This window comes from Paramormyrops kingsleyae, chromosome 8 (genome assembly GCF_048594095.1).
Source record: "Paramormyrops kingsleyae isolate MSU_618 chromosome 8, PKINGS_0.4, whole genome shotgun sequence".
Lineage (NCBI taxonomy): Eukaryota > Metazoa > Chordata > Actinopteri > Osteoglossiformes > Mormyridae > Paramormyrops > Paramormyrops kingsleyae.
In genome coordinates this window covers 30,826,325-30,842,973 of record NC_132804.1, presented here as the reverse complement: position 1 = coordinate 30,842,973, position 16,649 = coordinate 30,826,325, and the positions used below count along the sequence as shown (strand labels likewise).

The 16,649-nt window shown below is 48.1% G+C and overlaps 2 protein-coding genes across 4 annotated transcripts; one reads left to right on the top strand and one right to left on the bottom strand.

Annotated features, from left to right (window-relative positions):
• Positions 1–564: 564 nt before the first annotated feature.
• On the bottom strand, positions 565–4,654 carry rab5if (RAB5 interacting factor). Of its 2 annotated transcripts, none has more exons than XM_023796724.2 (4): positions 4,587–4,654; positions 3,090–3,193; positions 2,492–2,621; positions 565–1,122 (listed from the first exon to the last, which is right to left on the bottom strand). In XM_023796724.2, exons 1-4 carry the CDS (start codon positions 4,635–4,637, stop codon positions 1,081–1,083), a joined length of 327 nt encoding a protein of 108 aa, XP_023652492.1. In that variant the 5' UTR covers positions 4,638–4,654; the 3' UTR covers positions 565–1,080. The 2 variants fall into 2 exon arrangements, with proteins under 2 accessions (XP_023652492.1, XP_023652491.1); XM_023796723.2 differs by lacking the exon at positions 4,587–4,654 and adding an exon at positions 3,797–4,188.
• A 554-nt stretch (positions 4,655–5,208) lies between these two features.
• Positions 5,209–16,436, top strand: LOC111835924 (zinc fingers and homeoboxes protein 3-like). Of its 2 annotated transcripts, XM_023796722.2 has the most exons (4): positions 5,686–6,874; positions 7,535–7,605; positions 11,388–14,608; positions 15,295–16,436. In XM_023796722.2, the coding sequence occupies exons 3-4, from the start codon at positions 11,572–11,574 to the stop codon at positions 15,303–15,305; spliced, it is 3,048 nt and encodes a 1,015-aa protein (XP_023652490.2). In that variant the 5' UTR covers positions 5,686–6,874; positions 7,535–7,605; positions 11,388–11,571; the 3' UTR covers positions 15,306–16,436. The 2 variants fall into 2 exon arrangements, with proteins under 2 accessions (XP_023652487.2, XP_023652490.2); XM_023796719.2 differs by lacking the exons at positions 5,686–6,874; positions 7,535–7,605 and adding an exon at positions 5,209–5,665.
• Positions 16,437–16,649: the final 213 nt, after the last annotated feature.

Below are 16,649 nucleotides of genomic sequence, written 5' to 3'. Positions count from 1 at the left end.
TCACCACAGGCATGGCTGTCATTGCACTCCGATTGTGCTGACCACTGCACATTCCCCAAAAGTGGGAATCTCGACTAAGTTTTGGTAGTGGGTGACTGTTTGTGCTCTCCCCTGATTTTTTGGGGGGCGGCAGCAATGTGTAACTTGGTGGACTAAGCCTTGGTGCCTGTGATCAGAAGGTCACTGATTTAAGTCTGGCCTCAGCACATCAACAGGTCCTTCAGCAAGGCCCTTAACCCCGCAGCTCCTTGGATGCTTCAACAGGTGGCTGCCCTTCACAGCCAGCTTACTCTCACCTACATAGGGTAAACTGGCAGGGGCGTAAACAGAATTTCCCCACAGGATCAATAAAGTATCAATTATGAAGTACCGTTTAACGAGATCCTACCAGTGCAAATATGAGGAAAAGGAATTAAAAAGCAGGTGGACTGAATCATCAATTTCAAAAATAAAACAAATGATCATTACCTAAAATGCAATATAATGAATTGAAAAACAGGGTTATCAAAACCACATTGCACAAAACATCAGACATTAAATAATTCACTGCAGTCTGCTGCAGAATATTTTCAGGTCAGTTTATTATATTACAACTCTCCAAATGGTTTATGAAGACAATTAGTCAAACATAAAATACTGAAAAATATACTTGGTCAAATGAGAACAGGAAACAGCTGTGTAATACATTCTGGATTTGATAAAAATTCAAAGTTGTACAGCTAATTTATACACTCACTTAAATTAATCTGTGCAGGCATCTCCAAGCTAAGTGTCTCTAACCTCCCATCATCAAAAAACATGTAATTAAAACGTGTTCCTGTTTTAATGCAATCTAAAAGACAAAAAGTCAAAACCCATGCCCACCTGGGAAGGATCAGAGGGTGTAGTTTTAGTTCCGACGATCTACAGGACAACCTCTGCCTGAGGTTACTTATCGTCAAGTACCCATAATGCTCTCCCTTCCAGACTGTTTGGTTGGTAACAATAAGAAAGAAGCAGGGAAAGACTTTGTACTTCGACATCATAATCCTGGCATCTCAGACCAATAAGGATGTCCCGCCCTGCCTCCAATACGCGTCTTCAGTCGTAGTGCAGTGCCGTGTAAAATATGATCCAAACGACCTGAAACACAGGACACAGGCAGGTGATACATCCATGGAGACATGTCACAGTTCAGAAGGCAAACCAACACATTAAATATGTACTGCAGTACTTACAGCTCCAAGTCATTTAAAAATACACAACATGAGCACAACAAGGCTCGCAGCCACCTGATATTAGGCACAGCAACAAGTGGCAGCAGAAGAGAGGAGACCAAAGCCACAGTAGGGGCATGGATACCCTGGCAGATTATAGGCACCCAGCACGTTACAGGGGCCCTTTAACAGGTAAAGTTACAGAATCACGTAAGTAAGCATCGTTTAACCATTTTGTGGGGAGCAAGGTGACATTTTGCTAGAATCTATAGCTCCTGTCAACACTTAGCCTGCCGTTTGCCCTCATAACAGGACCGTCACTGCCGACAGAGGCAGGGGAAGCTTGTCAAGCCGTCAGGTAATTGATCAGTGTCAAGATCGGGTAAGACAGCTCATTTAAGATTAGTTCCACTCAGGGGTGGATAAATAGGAACTTTCCCACCGCAGGAACTTTAGGAAATCAGTAACTTCTGTCATGTTCCTGCTGCAGGAACTCGGCCCGGCTGTAGTTCCTCCAAAGCAGTTCCTGAACTTCTTTACACCTTATTCTGAGGTAGGTACTTTTCATTCAACCAGAAATTCCTAGGGTGGGGTTCATAGAAATAAACTTTGCTGGTCTGAGTGGTTTACCACAACTAATGCATTAGTGTGGGAAAATGAGTAGTAGAGAGGGAAAAAAAAAAAAAGGATCAACCAGACTGAAAAGTGCACAAAATGGACCAACAAGGAAACTCTGTGGAGCATTTATACACAGGGAATTTAAATTGTCCATGGAAAAACGACAGTATCAGAAAGCCTCATTGCTTTTCGCTGAACTGGGCATCAATGTACATATACTGGCAAAAAAATACAAAGCTAACACAAAAAATGCAATGTTAGTTAAGGGGGCAAAACCTGAGTACCCATGCTGATGTCAGACTAGAGCCCCCAGTAAGTGAATCAACCCCTGCAGATGCTCCCAAATATAGAACTAATTCAACTGAAGTTTGGGATAAAACTACTAATTTCAAAACAGCAATCTGAGAAATGAACAGAAGCAAATACATACAACTTTCAGCAATTATTTACACTGATGACTTTTGTAGCATGGGGTCTTTACAGGTGAAATACTCTTACTAACAATAGTGAAAAAACACGCATCTGAGGCAGAGACAACAAGTGTTCGCTATTCTGTGGACCTCCCTGTCAGACAAGCCAGACAGAAGGCTGAAAAAACAGCCTGACGTACACAGGACCTTCCGGAGAATATAATCAAACAGAAAGCACAGCAAAAAGAGCAATAGGGATGTTCGAACCAGGAAAAGGGCAAAGGAAGTCATGAAGCCCTCCTTAGTGAGCTCCCAGGTGCCCCCATACTCCTCCTCGTCCACCTGCTGGAAGCTGCTGAAGTAGATGTAGAGGAGGCCAGCGTTGATGATGCAGAATCTGAGAGAGGAGACGAGACTCATCAAAAGGGGTCACAAAAGAACAAAACTAAGGACATACCAATAAAGGGACGTTTCACATTATAAATGACATACAATTACTAAGTTACTCATTAGATTAGACGAGTCAGTGCAGACAAGTAAAAATGGTGCAAACAAATTTTAAAACACAAACAGAATATTAATGATTTTTTTAGGAAAAAAATAACACTAAGTTAGTAGATAGGAAAAATGCATAATTGAAAAACAAGAGACAGCACAGGACTTTTTTCTATTGCAGAAATAAATAAGGCAGTGAATTTGTTTTCAATAAAGCTGAAGCCTCACACACTCAGGTACTGAAGTAGTTTACTTAACTGCAATCCATCCATCCCACAGACACACTCAAGCTTGTTCTGTGTACACACAGGCACACACACACACACAAAATTTAAACTTAAAATTGTTTGCGTGTGAATGAGATGCTTACATGGCAATCCCTAGAAATCCTTTGAGAGGCACAATTCCCCAGATTACGCCTAAAATAACAGCGATGATTTGCCGAAACCAGTAGATCACGTCTAAAAATTCATCCTGTAAAAAAGTGAGAATCTCTTTTAAACAAAGGATATTATCGTTTTATTTTGCAAAACAAATATTTAACAAAAAAAACCTAGGAAAATCTTTCAAAACTCACAAACCTAAATTATGCTTACCGAAATTCATTTTGCATACGACTTAGTTGATAACATTTTAAAATTGTAGGATTCAGAAAAGCAAACGTTTATAAACGCAGTTGGACGGAATAAGTTGCCTGGTGCTTAATAAGATTAAATTAAAAACAAACGTTTGGAAACGTTTCTAAAATTTTACACTCCAGCATGAAAACTTAGGACTAACTTCTTAGCTGCAATGGAGCAAATCTGAATAATTATATACTCTGTATTCAAAACAGTGCTTCCCACTGAGCTACTTCACAATTCACAGCGATTACTAAAGTAAAGCAGGTTAAACGACTGGCCAGGGACCTCTTTGGTTTCCATGTTAATAAATCTAAAAGCACTGCAGAGCTTTTAAACGTGCTGCATGTGGATGACATGCGCGGCTGCCCGCGGCCCAAAGACACATCCGGGGACACCACGTGACCGCGCCGCCAATGACGGGAGGAGCAGCCCGGACAACTGTCTGCCGCCGCACCTTCTCTTCCCATACGGCGTTGCTGCTTAACGCTTTGCTCCATGTCGACTGCTTCACGCCGCCGTTTGCGAGATTCACTTCTTCTTTCCTCTTTGAACTGCTCTTCATTCTCCGCGACGACTCTCGAGTCCGAGGTTCTGGACTAATGCGCTCCTCCTTCTTCTTACTCTTTTCAAGTGGTTAAACGACGTTTGTGCGGGAAAGCTGCAAACCGCTCGGCCTCGGTGCCTCTTGCCCTTCGCTGACTCTCACACACACCGGATACCCTGAACGTATCGCAGCCTTTCGCTAATTCTGGCGAACACTGCTGACTCCACATATGCCACACGCCAGCTTTCGGCGCATGTACCGTGGAGATTGACCTCGTATCTCGCAGCCAATCAGAAAGCACGACGTTTCAGCGCTCAACCAATTGAAAGTGCGGCTCCGAGGCTCGTTGACCATATTGTCACTCCTCTTAGTTTTAATCGGAAAGGCCCAAGAAATAAAAACAGTGCCCCCGACTGGAAGAACGTTAAACCTCTCGTTTTCGTCTTTCGAAATAGCGTGGCTTTCAATCTCCAAGGATATTAAACACACTCAGTCTTAGACAAGACACTGGGGCGAAATGATTGGCGATATGTTAATGGAAAAATCTTGGAGATAACTTTTAACCTGATGTGGTTTAAGACATTGTTTTTTATAACGCACAATTCCCGAAAAAAAAAATATATATATATATATTTTTTTTTTAATCTAAATGTATAACAATGCATTAGAAGACAAATCCAACATACCCCGTGCTACTTACTGAGCCGCACGATTGCGATTCATTTATTGCTGAAATACGACACATGCGCATTTGAAAACCACGTTAAAATGGAAAATCCATTCACCCTAAAAGGCAGTCCCCACCCATGTCTTTAGGTGGCACTATAAGACTAGTCCCCGGCTGCCGTCACGCATAACGAGTGGTGGCGCGACTAGTCTCCTGTATGAGCAGGCGAACGTGCGCGGCTCGTCTGTACAAAGTCTCGTAAAAATATTACGCAGCCTACTACAAATATTATTTAAAACTAAACAAACAAAATGCAATAAAATACAGGATTCACCTATAAATAAATAAAACTCGTTAATCGGATTCACAGATTTGGACCCGAGGAGCTGAATTCATTGTGTTATATTTAACACGTTAATTAATTAACCTGCTTATCATGTTTATGAATAAAATAACTACGATATTGCAAATACAGTTTTCCAAATGGCACCTGTCCTAAGTTATTCTGATAAGCAACATACATACGTAAGTGATAAAATTGCAAACATAAAAGCAGCCGTATTCTCTCGTTAGGGATACGTCTAGGGGTATCATCATTACTACGAGGGCTGTTTACAAACTAAAGTCGATTTACAAAAAGGAAAACGCCGTTTTCTTTAATTGTCTTGGCTTAACCGGTTAAGTCAGGACAAGACAGAGTCCACCATTACAGCACCGATCCCTGGGACCGAGCCGCGAGACCGGCTAACTTCCCAGGACAGGGATGCACTGGATTCGGGGATACGTGTCCCAGATCGGCTCACATGAGGCAGCTTTATGGTGCCTGACGACTCCGGTCACGTGTTTCTCGGGCACAGACGCCGTAAATTTCTACACCCCCCCTCGTCCCCCATCGGGGTACCGCTAATGTTTCTCCAAAATGAACAGGAGTAAACGAGCCATTGAAATGTACCGTTTCGTGGTCAGTGCCGGAGCTGTAGCCATACACCCGGTGCAACGGAGCAGATAGGTCCCACCCCCTCAATGCAATAGGCACCAACTGGAGCACAAATCTAATACTCTTTATTTACTATTTGCTGAAGATTTCTGTTTTGACTGAGATCAGCTATAAGGTAAGCGCACAGTTACCCTGTTATTTGCGGGCAGCCGTAGCCGGGGAGTTGGAGCCGCTCTTAAACTTGCTTTACTATCCTAGACTATTTACCTATGCGGCGCTTCCACCGGCCAGTTTACATGAAGTCGCCAATATATAAAATGGCGACAGTTGAAGGGCACCCAATTACGGTTTTTGGGAAGGAGCGCCTTGCCCCCTCGCAGATCCATTTTTTCCGCCGTATTATGGTCACTTTGCGCCGCGATCCCTAGGCGGGCAGCGATCCGTACTGCACGCCAGCTAGTTACTGTTACGGACTGTGGTGAAAGGGTTAACGCGCCACTTTGTTACAGTTTTCGGGATTTGCTCAGTGTTACATTTGCTTACTCATACTACATCACGGCGGCCCGTCGGCGCTCCGCTGGCATCAGCCCTCTCCTTTCTCCTTCTTCTCATTTTTCTTCTTATTCGTCATGCAGTCTGTGCGATCCACCTTAAAAAAGCTCCCCGCGAAAGTAGCATGTGAAACAAAATCTCAGCTATGCCGGGACTGGGATCATTAAACGCGCAACACGCAGCCAGCTCTCCATTTTAGTGTTTTTTGTTTTTTTTTTAGCAGCGCGGCCCCAAACTTTCATATTTTAATCGTACTTGACGAGAGAACTCTGTCGGACGCTGTAACGCTGCATGTGCGCTTTCCCGGGGGATCATGTGGGGCGCTGGATGGGGATTTGGGGGGATCGCGTTAAACATCTGCCTCTGCGTTAGCTTGTAGAAGCCCAACAAGTCGGAAGAGATCCCAGACCGATACGCAATTGCGTGCTTTTATACAATTAGGTAGTTTTTGGATGTATCATTACTGAAGATAATGTGTACTGGAGCACCTGTTTAGCTCTATAAATATCGAGGTCTTTCGGTTGATATATGTAACGTCTTATTACGGGTAAAGTTCACCTCCCGAATTTCCCATTATACCTTATTGTTCCTTTTGCCTAAAAACTTGCGGCAGCTCCAAAGACAACATGCCGGTGCTGCATCCTCTGTTTGCCGTGATCGGTCACCTACGGACTGAGGGGCTTTCACAAGAAACGCTAAATCACCGACATTAGTAAGCGGCATTGCCCCGGTGTGGCATCGCGGCGCCAGCTTTCTTCGCCGATCACTGTGCCGCCGTGAACTCGGAGCCCACCGCACAAAATGGTAGCCCATGGTGAAGCAGTCAGATCAGGTAACGCCAAGCCAGGCTTCACAATGGTCAGATTATGCGGCTGGGAATAACGATTAGCTGAGAGGGACTCAACAAACGGTTGTCTTTTTAATGTGCTGGATTGTTAAAGGCGCAAAATAAAAAGTCCTGTTTTTATTGGCATATCTAGATTTATCGATATTCAAGGCAAATTTATTTTTAAAAGACGGCAGCACGTGAGAGCTTCACCTTCCAGTGTGATTATCGCTCTGTTTACTTGTGCTACATTTACATTTTGTTGCTTAACCGACGCTTTTTATCGATTACAATGATTATGCACCTATACATCTAGAATTTTTGGGAAAGTATCAGGTTCGGTGCCTTGCTGAATGGTGCCACACCAGGACTCCTGTTGGGATGCGACCCCACAGCCTTCAGGTTGCCTGTCCCTGTTCTTAACCAGTACTTTTGCTCGCATGCTAATTATAGTGACCAGTGTGACCTCCTCTTTTTTATTAAGCAGCTTGCCAAGCCTGTTTTTATCCAGGATATATATATCAAGTAGGTGGAAATGCAGGGACTGGCTTAGGGAAGACAGGGGTGCAAACCATATGTTAGCACCTTGATGTAAAACAAGAAACAGCAGTGAAAACACGGTGGTGTGCTTCTCACTTTGCCACTGTCTGCACAACCTGTTAACAGTTCAGCTGCTTCCGAACCAGCCACTCCGAGGAAAGATCTCATCTGTAGTGACCTTTATCAAACAGCGACAGGTGAATATGGATGTTTTATTTTTATGTATATATAACACTCATGTGCTTTACAGCTGCAGTCTGGAAGGGGGGGAAAAGTCCTTGGGATTTAACCGGATACGCTGTTCAGGCAGCGAACAGAGCAGTCTCAGTACCTATATAGAATAAAAATATCCAGCAAATAAAGAATCATGCTGGATGCGCAGTGTTGCCTGGCCTGAGTGGGTTCAAGGGGACCAGGCTGCTGCTGGATCTGCACCAGGGAGCACTGGTTCCCATTGTGAGCCTCAAAGAATGCTCCTGCCCTCAGATTTTTTTCCCAAAGCTGTAGCAATGAGGCCAAACCTATTGGCTTTCATTTGGATTCACTGCCATTTGGAACAAGGCGCAGTTTGGTTTATGACCATAACAAAGCGTGTTTGTGTGTGCTGAAACCCAAAGGAACAAGGGCAAGTTTATAAAAAATTACTTCACAGGGCAATCTCTCTTTCTGTCCCCCCCGCAGGGGATAAAAGGGCTGCTTCTTAGCACCCATACACTAAGCCCCCCTGCAGTTTCCAGCCAGGCTTGTGGGTGAATCTCCTGGGTTATTCGTGACTCGTGCCGGTGTTTCACCACATCTCTTGCCTCCTTGGACACTTGCAGCTGGATGGTCCTCACACATCTGGTGTTTCCATAGCTGTTGTCTGGGATATGTGGGGTTGGGGGTCCTGCAGGACATGGACCTGCCCACTGGCATTTCTCACGCCAGGTCGTCTTGCCCAGAGGCAGGCTGACTACTTGGTAAATACCAGTCTGACATTTTGCCTTTAAAAAAAAAATGCCAATTTTGAGACGCCAGCAGGAATATCATGCCATGGGCGTGGTCAGCATCGCCATGTTCACTGACACCATGCTTGAATCTCCCTTTGTCCCATGTCCCTGATACACCGTGAAACGGTGACGGCTCACTGTCTGAGCCAGCCGGTGTCGCATCGAAGCTGCATGGGGTTTAGTGTATGGTCAGGCACCCCCGACCCTCGAGGGCTCACTGAGCGGAGCTGAGGAGAGTGCGGCGTGCCGCACGGTGCCATGTATTGCGTGAAAGGGACCTTTTCCTGGAGCAACGGGGTTTATTTCATTTTGGGAATCCCTTGTGATTGTAGTTTAATTTCAGAGGCTGCCCCTGGTTCAGCGGTCGCTCAGATCTTGGCGGAACATTCCGGAGACTTCGGCGTTATCCGGGGCGGAGGAGGGGGGGAGCGAGGCACCGTGTGCGTTCGTGCGTGTGTGAATGAAAGGACAGGGAGGCCCGGGGCTCCTCGCAGGCTCCCTGGCGGCTCTTCACACCTCCTCGCTCCCTGTCGCCCCACCCCCCCACCCCCCGTCGAATCTCACTCCCAACCCCCACACACTTCCTCTCCCCACCCCCACAGCCCTCGGTGCCGGCGTGACGCGCGGCTGACCCCCCAAAAGTCCTGCTGCTGCCTTTTGTGTCTCTCGCGGAGTGGGGGGGGGGGGGGCAGTACGGCTTCCCAGTAGGGCAGCTTCTCTGCCATGTTGCGTAACACCGTGTTCCCTCTGAAACGGGAACGCAGTGACCCCGTCTTCTCTTCCATGCTCAGCTGTTGGCCCATCACAGGCAGAACTCTGTACTTTCGTCCATCTCCATCTTTCAGATGTTTCTTGGGGGGGGGGAAGCTGAGACTGTTTTTGGGAAGCTCTCCAGACAGCATGATAAAGACCCCGACAGTATGTCATTTCCAATGTGCTCATCTTTTTCCGACGTGTCTATCAGAAAAGCCCAGGATGTTGGGAACTCCCTCTCAGTGCGTGGAAACTTCCGGTGCCGCTGCCAGTGCTCACTTGCCTGCCGCACCCCGCAGCTCCCTCTTGCAAATAAAGGGTCTTCTTGATACGTGACCTCGTTTCGCTCCCCAACCCCCCACCGGTGGCTTCGGTGCTTGTCATGCAAAACGGGACCTTCAGGCAGGAGGGCCTCCCAGGGCAGCCATTGTCTGCACTGGAGAGGCCTCAAAGCCGGGCCGACCCGGCGCCGGCCGCTCCGGGCCGGCCTGCCCAGGTATGCACCCTTTCCCTGACGATAGTCCTTGAATGCGACGTGCCACAGGCGAGTGGCATGTTTACCTGCACATGTCACACCATTATGGTGGTCCTGGGGTGGGGTCTAGCAATCAGAAGCAGAAGGGCCTTAGTGAAGAGGTGTTGTGCCACCCACCCCAAAAAAACAACTCCAAAAGAAAATACCAAAAAGATAAAAGATGTGTTAAGGGGCCTCTTATCCTGAGTGATGGAATTCCAGGTGACGCACTTACACGCACATCCATCCCACACACCCAGGCTGCGTTCGGGAACACCCTGTACTCTGCTTCCCACATGCCCCCGCCCTCTGCAGGATGATCTGCCACCAGAAGGCCTGCATCTGGATGCGGTGGCGGCGTGAGACGGATTAGAGCGAGACTTCACGCTGACCTAGATTCCCCATCAGCTGCGAGGCGGTTTGGGACGGCACCGTAGCCCTGCCGGGTTGTGTTATTTTTGGGGCAGCTTAATTTTTTATTCATGGCCGGGGGGGGGGGGGGGCTATGGTGGGAACATTTACGCGGAAGCTGAGACCTGGAGTAGGCACTCTGGTCCCTGAGCCCACTGCCCCACGGAGACATGCGGCAAGCCAAACACTGACACACCACAATCTGGTATCATGACTCCTTGTAGAATCCTCCAGTTTGGCCTCTGGATTGTATGAAGCTGGGGGGTTGTGGGGAAGGGAGACAGGGGGGCAGGGGTAGTTTTCCAGTTCTAAAGGTACCAGATTTGTCACTAATGGGTTGCAGGTTCAGTGCTCGGTAGTGCAGACTGATGTTGTAACCTTGAGCATGTTACTTAATATGAATTGCTGTAATAAAACCTCCTCTTGTCTAAACTGTACAAATTGTAAGATATGCGAGTTGCTATGGATAAGGGCATTTGTTAATCAGCTCGTAATGAAATAATGTGGGGTGGGGGCAGGAGCACTGCAGTCAGGGGGAGGGGAGGAGGTGACTTTGACATTCTTCCGCCTTTGGGCACATGCTGTTATGTGGAAATTCAGCGGTTTGGAAAAAGGGGGGGTCATCGCTTTAAAGTGTACTCCTTACATCTGTGCTACATGTGGTAGAGTGCCCAGAGTAACAATCACCACAAGAGGGAGGGTTTACATAGTTGCTAAGTAAAACAAGCGGAAAAACTTGAACCAGAGATGAACCTTGTCCTGAAAGGACCTCAAGCGGGCAGGGGTGGTCTGTCCGATCACTTGCCTGTGTGAAATGTGGAGGGTGGTCATCCGTGTGTGCTGCTCAGGAGTATTTGAGATGGTGCCTCTGTCCACGCTTGTCTGCATGAAAGTAAATAATTAAATATGTAGATAAATAGTATTAGCCAATTAAGTGCACTGAGCTAAATTTGTTAACAGGTGGTACAACACTGTGTATGTGTCCGTCTGTGAGCGAGAGAGAGAGAGAGAGAGAGAGAGAGCTGGAAAGAGAAAATAGGCTTCCCATGGTCTGCCCACTAGACAGATGCACTGGAGACACGGCCTGTTTATGTGTGCGGCATGTCGAAGCATGATGCTCGCGTCCTCGGCCAACACGCTACCTGTTGCCTTCGCGTTGTGCTGTCTGTTTATGAGCCTGATAGTCCAGAAGAATCTTACGTTAAATTATGATTTTGTTTCAAATTGGGCCTAATTCTTTCAACAAGAGTAATGACTTAATTGCCATTTGGTATTTCTCCTTCTCTTTTTTTTCTCTTCCCTTAAAACACAGGATTCTGTTTGCTGCTAAAAGCACATGTGTCTCGGAAGACGTCTCAAAATCCACACAAGACTATGAGGCGCCACGGTCTCTCCTACGGAGACGGCGACTGGCAGTGAGTGGCTCAGACTTGGTCCTCGTGGGAGTAACGGTTCCAGAGTTTTGCCGGTTCCCCCCACTGGGCCCTCCTGTAGCTATGGCCAGCAAAAGGAAGTCAACCATTCCCTGCATGATCCCAGCGAAAGCTGCGAGCATGTCTGACAGGCAGGGCCACAGCCCACCAGGCTGTTTCCGTCTGACAGCCAAGAGCATTGGTTTTAGCCTCCCCACGGAGAAGGTCACCACAACAACATGGGACTTGAAGGAGGATGGCAGCTCCTCCAGCCCCGAAAGGGGTGCCCTGCGGCATGAGGCAGACAGTTATGGCTGCCAGCCATGCCAGTTCGAATCCCGAGATCTCAACCTATTCCTGGACCATGTCTACAGCAGCCACCCAGACTTCCGGGCTGAGCCCAGCTTTCACTGTCTGGACTGCGGAGTCACCACCAGGAAGTTTGAGGGCTTGGCCCTGCACAACGCCCGCGCCCACCCCAGCACTGCCACCACCACGCTGCAGGTGCGCAAGAGAGACTGGAGGATGATCGTGGAGCAGAGCCTGGTCTCTGGTGGGGGCCCCACAGAGTCTGAGATCTCTATCACGAAGACTCCCATCATGAGGATGATGAAGGGCAAGGGCGAGCACAAGAAGATCGTGGTGTCACACGTTCCAGATGAGGCAAATGAGGCGGAAGTGCAGGAGCACTCAGCGGCAGCACAGGTGGCCCCCACCGGGAATAACAAGGCCACCCAAAGAAGTGCCCTTACAGCCACTGTGCCGGTCGTCAATGGGTCATCAATGGTGCCAGTGCTGAAAGTCCCTGTTGGTCAGGTGGTCCACAACTGGGCACATCTGCAGAAATCCTCACCTGCGGTTTCCTCCTCACCCTCTTCCTCCTCCTCAGATAGTAGCTCCAAGAACCTTCCCAAAGTGATGATCCCACTGTGCAGCATCCCGACTTACGATGCTGCTATGGACACCAGTAGCTTCCTGAAGACCTCCTTCAGCAAGTTCCCCTATCCCACCAAGGCTGAGCTCTGTTATCTCACAGTGGTCACCAACTACCCTGAGGAGCAGATTAAGATTTGGTTCACGGCGCAGCGGCTAAAGCAAGGCATCAGCTGGTCACCGGAAGAGATTGAGGACTCACGGAGAAAGATGTTCAGCACCATCATCAAACCACCGTCCCCCCAGCTCACTTCCAGTGCCACCACTCGCCAATCATCCCAGGCACAGCTTCGCCCCTCTCACAACACCCAACGACAGACCCAGACAACAGTCACGGTCATGCCGACTACGTCAGCCCCCGGCAGTGTGTCCCATGTCTTGCAGGGCAAGAGTGGAGTGATTGTTTCTCAGCCAGTTGTGTCGAATGGGATCCAGGTTGGGGGTGGTCCAGTTACCCTGGCAGTCACACCCAAACCAAATATAGGGTCTGGACCACAGATGCAAGCCAAGCCAGCTGCTGCACTGGTCGCAGACAAGGGGGTGGGAGTTGTCGTCAACGTGGTTGGGAGCAGCAGCAGCAGCAGTGGGAGCTGCATCGTTGGTAGCAGCACCCGCACCAGCAGCATCATCAGCAGCATTATGAGCACTAGCAATAGTGGCATTAGCGCTAGTAACATTAGCACCACCACTAATATTAACAGTATCAATGATACCAGCAAAATGAACTCCAGCACCAGCTCTACCAGCAGATTGAATAGCAGCACTGATGGGAGAGTGATTGACCTATCACCACTAGTTCCTGGTAGTGGCCACAGTTCTCGCATGCTTCCCAGCAGCTTCCTAGACCCCAGCTTCTATAAGAGCAAGAAGTCGCAAGAGCAGCTGGGTACCCTCAAGCAGAGTTTTATCCGAAGCCAATTCCCAGAGCAGGAAGAGGTGGAGCGGCTAACCCGGATCACAGGTCTGACAGTCCGCGAGGTCCGCAAGTGGTTCAGCGACCGCCGCTACCACAACCGTAACCTGAAAGGCCTACGCTCTGGCGACATGGGTCTACTTGGAAAGGGGTCTGTCCCGGACTTTGCCGACAGCCTCACATCTACTGAGAACCCGAAGGCCCACCGGTCCTCAGTGAGCCCACCGATCCTGCAGCCGGAATTGCCATCTCCAAACCTGGATCATTCCACACATCGCAAAGAGCAGGAAGTTCGACAGATGTGTGTCCTAGAGGCTAGCGTGGCACTGGACCCCCACCCCTCTGTTGAGGACCTGGACCAGTTGCAGCCTAAGGCTAAGAAAAGTGGGCAAGCAATTGATGAGTGGTCATCAGAGCTGCACAAGAAACCCGCACCTGAAAAGAAAAAAGAAGAGGCAAGCACGGACAAAGACATGGAGAATGACCGAGAGGACACTGTGACCAAGAAGGCAGAAACTTGCAAAGCACCGGCCCTCATACCAGGAGCGCCAGGCCACGCGGAAATGGAAGACTTCATGAGTAGTGGGCCTGGTGCGAAACCTAAGGTTGACCCCATCAAAATAAACCTGAAGATGCTGAAAGTGACAGAAGCCAGTGGCCAGAAGGACCTGGAAGATGGTATTTTGGAGTCCCAGAGTCTTAAGGTGTCTTCTCATTTCCCATGTGTCTCTGCCATCACGCCCACTCGTGGCAAGAAGACCCCGCAGCAGATGCACATGCTCAAGCAAGTGTTTGCCCGCACCCAGTGGCCCGGCAGTGAGCAGTACGACCATCTGGTGGCGCTGACAGGGCTCCCGAGACCAGAGGTGGTCCGCTGGTTCGGGGATAGCCGCTATGTATACAAGAACGGCCAGCTAAAATGGCTTGAAGCCTACCAGCGTGCCATGCTGGAGGAGGAGGAGGTTTTTGCAGAGGAAGAGGAAAGCCGGAGGAGAAATGAGGCACCGGGGGACCACTCAGACACCCAGGGGACGACAGAGGGGGACAGATCTCAGAGGATCAGGGAGGATCCCTGTCACCAAGGAGCCAGTGTGTCTACAGCTCTGCGCACTGAGCCAGTGAAGGGGGCTGAGCGGACAGGGAATAAGGAGACCAAAAAGGTGTATGGGACGGCGAGGGAGATGACAGCTGTACTGTATCCAGGTGGCTTGGCTACTAAAGAGGACATGTCTGTTGTAGCTGAAGCCCAGCTGAAGTCCTGCAAAGGTCTTTCGGGTAGGTCTTCACACTATGCTGGTGCTGTTGCCTTGACCAGTTAAAATAAATAGGTTTTAATTAAAGCAATAGACATATAGGAAGGACAACCTGTTATCTGTGCTTTAATTTTCATATAGAAATTTCTGCTAAGTGGGATACAATACAGACTTATTAGGACCCTGGAGGAACCGGAAATAAAGCCACTTGAGGAAGGGCAGATAGTTTGAACGTTTATGAGCCCTCTGTTGACGCCGACCAATCCAAAATCAGCTTTTAGAAATGGATTGTGGAATTTCACCTAGTGTTCATTAGTCCAGTGTGTCTAGATTTGCATATCGATTAAATTATGTATTGAATTGTGCGCTGCTGAAATGGTGAGCCACACTCATTTGCATGGTTTCCCCGTGCGGTCCTAAAGCATGCAGTTAGTTGCGAGTGTCCCCCCACGGTGGCATCCTGTCCAGGGTGTCGCCTGCCTGGCTTTCCTGATTGAGGCCCCCAGGCTTGCCACACTTTTGGACTCGGTTATGGGAGAGGGATAGATAATTTGTTAGAATTTTAAACCGAATTAGTGCTGTAATGATCGCATGTTTGTAGCAACATAAAAGGAAACTTCTGTGCATAATGTCCAAAAGAACTATAATGAATGTCTGGGACAGAATCAAAGAGCGAGTGGCCTGCAGTGCTGTGTGTCTGTGTTTCAGGAGGAGAGTGAAGCGGCAGCTGTGGCGGTTCCAGGCAGCACCGAAGCGGCTCCTTCGCCAGCAGTCGGGGGCCGAATGCATCAGTCAAAAAAAAAAAAAGCGTGCTTTTTAAAAACATTTTATAAGATCTGAGACTTTATACCCAACCCCACCGCCTGCTGTCTTAAAATCGAGGGAGAAAAGGAGAGGTTTAGAACAAACTGGTTTGCAAGCGTTGAAGCTTGCCAGCTGTCTAATGGGGCCATTTCTCGACCTCCTGGGGCCAGTCGTGTTAGTGGTACGGGGGGGAGGGGGGCACTGAGGTGGGACAGGTCAACAGCCCGTGGTGGCTGCAGACACTAAGAAACTGGAAAGGGGCATTTAAATCCTGACTGATGACAAAAATGTCAATGTGTTTGTTGTTTTGTTTTTATATTTGTTTTAAGCAACTAGTACTTTTAGCACAGCCTTGAATTTTACTCCAGTTTCGTCTGTTTTTTATACTGTGAGCCCAGCTGTTATTGCCTTGTCACTAATGGGTCGACGGATCCATCCACGCTGTGCTTTCTGCAAACTTCAGTGCTTGAGTCCAGGAGGCCTGGGATGATCTGAGAAACACACACTCTGCCCGCTGAAGTCTAATGCTGGCTTGCATGTTTCAACCAGTGTACACTGAGCTCAGTTGATCAAAAATGACTGTAAAAGAAGCAGTCTATCCAACAAGCCACATTTATTTACAAAATGTAAAGGGGGCGGAGCAAAGAATTTGGACGCCCAGCAAGACCACCAGCAATGCAGCCGATGACCAGCCACAAGTGTGAGTAACTGTACCGCCCTGTTCATTGTGATCATGTTTACCTGTCATCATGCCGTATTCTATCAGATCTGCATTCCTTTTAAGCTGCATTTTTTTAAGGGAATTAAGGTGCTCTCTGATAAAGGTTGCATAAGTATACATTAATGAAGCATTAACCACTTAGCACAAGAAACCTTTGCGATGATTTTATTTGCGCGAGTATTCCTGGATTTACGGTACTTTGGTTATTAGAACTGTGAAAAGCAAACCTAAACCCTTTCAGCAGAATGCAGGTTTGCTGTGTCTGACGCTGTCACCGATTTTATCATTCTGAGTATTTGCAGAATAAATGGATTATGACTAACAAGCTTTTTCTTTTTTTTTTTTGTCACGGCTCCAAACGATCCGGGTTCCCATCCCATATATTCTGTCAGTCCGGTCCGTGTCACTTTGGGACGTCAGCCTTACTTGCTGGTGTTCTGGATGTTAAGGAACCCCTTCCCCTACCCCTTAAAATATCCTGACAGCGTGACAGAACAGCCCCTGTCTTCAGACGAAATTTCTTTAAGAATGTCAAGCA

Bases quoted from the DNA above. Each gene is read 5' to 3' on its own strand.
- rab5if (XM_023796723.2), bottom strand. From the start codon at position 3,904: ATGAAGAGCAGTTCAAAGAGGAAAGAAGAAGTGAATCTCGCAAACGGC. The intron at 3,194-3,796 runs GTGCGGCGGCAG...ACTTTTTTACAG, and splicing joins ACGCCGTATGGGAAGAGAAG to GATGAATTTTTAGACGTGAT. The intron at 1,123-2,491 runs GTTCGAACATCC...CCTGTGTTTCAG, and splicing joins CTTCCTTTGCCCTTTTCCTG to GTCGTTTGGATCATATTTTA.
- LOC111835924 (XM_023796719.2), top strand. From the start codon at position 11,572: ATGGCCAGCAAAAGGAAGTCAACCATTCCCTGCATGATCCCAGCGAAA.